At 29.9% G+C, this 4,812-nt stretch overlaps 1 protein-coding gene across 1 annotated transcript; it reads right to left on the bottom strand.

Moving 5' to 3' along the window:
* Window positions 1-269: 269 nt before the first annotated feature.
* Window positions 270-1,905, bottom strand: LOC114179606 (transcription factor BEE 3-like). The gene is made up of 6 exons (XM_028066014.2): window positions 1,604-1,905; window positions 1,386-1,505; window positions 1,243-1,308; window positions 1,090-1,158; window positions 901-978; window positions 270-557 (listed from the first exon to the last, which is right to left on the bottom strand). Exons 1-6 carry the CDS (start codon window positions 1,880-1,882, stop codon window positions 480-482), a joined length of 690 nt encoding a protein of 229 aa, XP_027921815.1. The 5' UTR covers window positions 1,883-1,905; the 3' UTR covers window positions 270-479.
* Between the last annotated feature and the right edge of the window lie 2,907 nt (window positions 1,906-4,812).

The raw sequence follows: 4,812 nt of genomic DNA, 5'->3' as shown, positions 1-4,812 counted from the left end.
TGGTTATGTATAAAATCGTTGTCGTATATGCCACGTGTAATGACAATATTTAATGATTAAATCAATCACAATTCAAGAATCCTGAATAAAAGAAGTTTCTTAGTTAAATTGTTTTATTTATTTCTATTTTTCTATTTACCACAATTTTCATTCAGCTTCTGACTTGTTCAAATTTTCACGTACCAAAAAATCTAATGTATGTCATCATTAATTACCACACTAAACTTGTACATTATTATCCAAATTAAAAATTAACCACCTGTACAAAATACTCAAGGTAGGTATATTTAAAACTCGAATTTCATTTTTTTGACGTGTTTGATTTGATGGGATTGTACAAACGAGAGAGTAATGTCTACTTGGGCTTATACAAACTGATCCTTTAAAATTGTAGAAATTAAGTAAGAAGAAGATGCATGCATAGAAGCTTCTTCCATTGATGACATGTGTGGTTTGAAGTAAAACATCGAAAACCCAAATTACAGTGACCATGGCCATGTTGCTTCAAAGCAAGAAACTCCTTCGCTTATCTCTTTCGCCTCGGATACCTTTGCTCTCTGCCACAATAAATAAACAAAAATCAGTATTCTTCTACCTATATTCAAGACACGTTATTTCTATAATATTATAATAAATTATTCACTTTGCTTTGCTTCCTCTCTCTCTATATATTACTTTAGTCTTATATTTGCAAAATGTGACAAAATTTCATTTCATTTAGTCCATACAATAGTTTATAAGGTCGAGACAATAGTGGAGATGTACAAAATCTCAAAAAGTGGAAAGCTATTCTTAATAATGTTATCCATACCACAACAACCAAATGTTTGTGACCACACAGAACGAACAACACTAAGACAAACATATAAGTTTGATAAAGAAACATTTAGCAGTAGGCACCTGCATTGTTTCTAAAGTATCTGACTCTGAATTGAAGTCGTAATAGCCACTTGCTGCACTAAGCTTCATGGACAAGAACTACATGTAAAACAAACATTCGTAGATATTAATGTTACGTTTCAAGTATGTTTTTTGCCAGAAACAACTGATCCAATGCTACTTTTTTCTTTTTTTTTTAATTAATTATACCTCCACTTGATGCTGCAAGGACTGCACATAGTTTATGATCTCGTCCAACATTATTGCCATACCCATCGTCTGCAAAATCAGAGATTAACTATTAAAGTAAGACAAATACTGATTCGGTATAGTAAAAAAAATGAATATCATCGAATCTTTTACCTTGTAACATCCTGGGACAATGTTCTGCAGGCACCTAAGTTTTTCATTGATTTTCCCTCTTCTAACCTGAATAACAATAAATTAAAAAATATTTGCATCTTAATCAGCACAAAAAATGAGATTTAGTTAGAAAGTATATATACCCTCTCTGCTAAACTGTGACTATCTGTAGCTTGACCTCTTTTGGCTCTAACATGAACTACTTGGTTTGGTTTCTTGTCTTCTACCGCATTCCTTTTCACTCTCTTGACTCTTCCACAACTCTGAAGAAGACAGCAAATAAATCATGAATATCTGCATATAACTAAACAAATCGTGCATGAAGAATACAATAAGATGAACAAAGCCGAAGAAAGTTTACATTTTTTGTCTTGCTTCCACTCTCAGAAATATCAGGAGTTGAGTTACCGGAACTGGGATCACACATATCAGTTGCTTCCCTCTTTTTACCTTCATGAACTTCATTTAACGCTGGAACTGCATTGTGATCGAAAAGACCCGAAAAATTCTCTTCCAAGTTTCCTGGAAATTCAGGTTCTGTAGAGCCCAATAAGCTGTCAAACGGCACCAAGTTATGAATTTCCATGTTATCGATATCCAAGAAAGGAAAAGAGGGTCTGAAGCTTTGAAAATCTGCCATGTGATTTATAAGAGAGGTTTTGAAAGGTTTTAAGTGGTATCTGGATAATGTGGCTGAGTCTGGTATTTATAACGTAGGATTAGTCTAACTGACCCACGTGGCAGCTCAAGGTTCTGAAGGTTGGGCCCATGCTTTGTGAGACAAGCACTGTAATATGGGTCAATGCCTTTGTGAGGAAAGCAGGGTCTATTCTTTGGAGCTTTTGGAACTTTTAATTTGATGACAAAAAAAGAAACCTTTAATTGGGATCCCTATCTTTCAGATCTTTCATCAAAGTTTTAACTGTAGTGGGAAAAAGGGTAGTTTTCTGTAGGAGCACATAGTTAAGGGTTCAAACTCTTCCCATATATCAACATTGTGTTTTTCTAGAGTGGAACTTAATCTTCCTACTTTTAGTGCTCCAAGATATTTAGTCTCTTCTTTCTGCAATTATTTCAACAAGCAAGATCTATTTCCTAAACGTTTACTTCTAAATTCTTACTCAACTAACAATGTCTAAAGAAACCATATGGCGAAATAGCAACAGTTGTTGGTTACCCTATATACCCAATTGTTGTTGTAGGTCTTGCAAAAGTGGAGATGGTTTGAACATTGGTATTCAAAAACAAAGTGTTAAGTTTGGGACAATCTTCCCTATAGAAGTAAGGCCTCACTGCCCCTTTTCAAATCCCTAATTTGACAACTTGAATGTAAGAAATTTTGTCATGTTATAAACGTGGGAAGAAGTTGCCCATGCAGTTGCATTTAATGTTTAGCATATAATAAGGTACTACCATTTACTAAGATGGCCTATGGATGGCTACTAATTAGGTTTCATTCACCTAACACATAACTGAATTTGACCTTTGCTAGAACCTTTTCTACTTTCTACACCTTGCTCCCCATTCTCCTACTTTCTCTTTGTATATTTTAGTCTATATTTGTTTCTGCTTAAAAATATCTAGAATTGGTTAGAATCGATTATTTTGATACGTGTTTGATTTACAAAATTAATTAAAGGATAAAAAAATCATGTTGAATAAGAAATAATTAATTATGACTTTTTCGTTTAAAAATTGATTCAGCTGGAATCAATTCTCAAATACTAAATCTTGAACATCATGAAATAGTTCAGTTTTAGCATTTGATAAACAAGTAATGAAGTAAATAAAATGAATTATCAAGAAGCTTCTCACTTACTTCCAAACTTGACATCCAAAGCTTATCCAGGTGCGTAGGATTCAACAGTTCGTATATGTTATTTTTCTTCTTCTTTCATAATACTGGCATATAACTTTGTCGTAAAAGTCTTTTTATGCAATCATACACGCTTTACTTGTATGGTATCACGTTGGAAAATGATAAAACAGGGCATGAATCTATCAACTTTTGGACCAAAATATCATTTCATATATGGTGCCCACTGATTTAGGTAGAGCTATGGAGGTTTAACTTCATCCTTCACATCATTCATTTTTCTTTTCTTTTTATGCTTGTTTTTAATACTTCACATCACTCATTTTCAAACGAGACTTTTATAAGTGACCCTTGTATTATAAGATGGACAATTTCTTCCTCGATATGCTTTCAAAAAATTATATATTAATTGATAGAATCTAATTATAAGATGAAAATTTCACATTTAGTATAAATAAAAAAATTGAGTGATATAAGAAAAATAAAAACTCAGAGACATTGAGATTTGAGGTTTTATGCTGAAAGTTCCATAAGATTTTTTTCTATGGACAACTCATTTTTTAGAAGTGGTCAATCCTTTTAGTCTACCCTAGCAAAAATATTTTAACGGTAATATCAAAGTTGATGATCTACTTGGTATTCAGAAATGCATTTTTTTTACTTTGTATTTTAAATACAATATAGAAATTTACGAGCGAGCAAGTTTAAATTATGGAGGTTCAAGAAGAAATGACCTATAAGATGTCATCTATCTATGATCCATTCAAACTTTTATTGGGCCAAAAATATTTGCAACTGGGCTTTACTACTTTCATTATACTTCTGCTAAGGTCATTCTAAAATTATTTTCTTATAAAAATACCATTTACAAAAATACACTTTTATTATAAAATACACAAAAAATATTTTATGCCAAAAAAAAATCACACGTGAACCAAAAATATCTGTCCGTGACATTTTTTAAAGATAACTAACCAGGTGAATTTTTTATTTAGTTAAAGTAATTTTAAAATACAGAGATGATATTTTTACAATCTTTATTTCATATAAATAGTTATAAGAAAATAATAATTTAAATTAATGAAAAAAATAACTTTTTATATTATTATACATTTTTCAACTAATTATAAATGAAAAATAAGTGTTTTGCGGTTGTTTGTTTTGTAAAATACTTAAACTGATATTTTAAAGATAATTTTACTTTTTCAGATAAATAATTAATCAAATAATATATTTATTTTTTAATAAAAAATAATTTTACGTGTTATGTTATTTTTTCGGATTGATTTCTAATGTGTACTTTTATCTTTATAGTAATCCCGATTAATTTGGTAAAAAACAATGAATTAAAATAATTATATATGTTTAATATTTTTTATAATTAATATCATAAATATATATTTTTTATTTGTAATATTATGATAACCAAAATGATGTTATTTTAAAATGATAACTACTTTTTTATGTAATTTAATAATATCATACTAAAATTATGATTACTAAATGTTATTCGATAGTTTTCACACCGATAGTTGCTTATATGACTATATTTAAAATGTTTAAAACAAAGTTATAAATTAATTCTGTATCAATTAGAGCTGGTAATTTGATCAAAGACCTATGGATAATCCTAACTCACCTTGAATAAGTTCTTTTTTAAGATGTTACTAAATGAGGGAAAAAAAAATCATTTATAAAGTCTTTTTCAAAGTGGATATGGTCTGGTTCAAGATAGACTTGATCCTATTACAAGA

This window comes from Vigna unguiculata, chromosome 3 (assembly GCF_037176805.1).
Source record: "Vigna unguiculata cultivar grain cowpea cultivar isolate G323 ecotype 2 chromosome 3, ASM3717680v1, whole genome shotgun sequence".
Classification (NCBI taxonomy): domain Eukaryota; kingdom Viridiplantae; phylum Streptophyta; class Magnoliopsida; order Fabales; family Fabaceae; genus Vigna; species Vigna unguiculata.
This window is presented reverse-complemented; position numbering and strand designations above follow the sequence as displayed.

Bases quoted from the DNA above. Each gene is read 5' to 3' on its own strand.
- LOC114179606 (XM_028066014.2), bottom strand. From the start codon at position 1,882: ATGGCAGATTTTCAAAGCTTCAGACCCTCTTTTCCTTTCTTGGATATC. The intron at 1,506-1,603 runs GTAAACTTTCTT...TGTCTTCTTCAG, and splicing joins GTGGAAGCAAGACAAAAAAT to AGTTGTGGAAGAGTCAAGAG. The intron at 979-1,089 runs GTATAATTAATT...TTTTACATGTAG, and splicing joins CCTTGCAGCATCAAGTGGAG to TTCTTGTCCATGAAGCTTAG.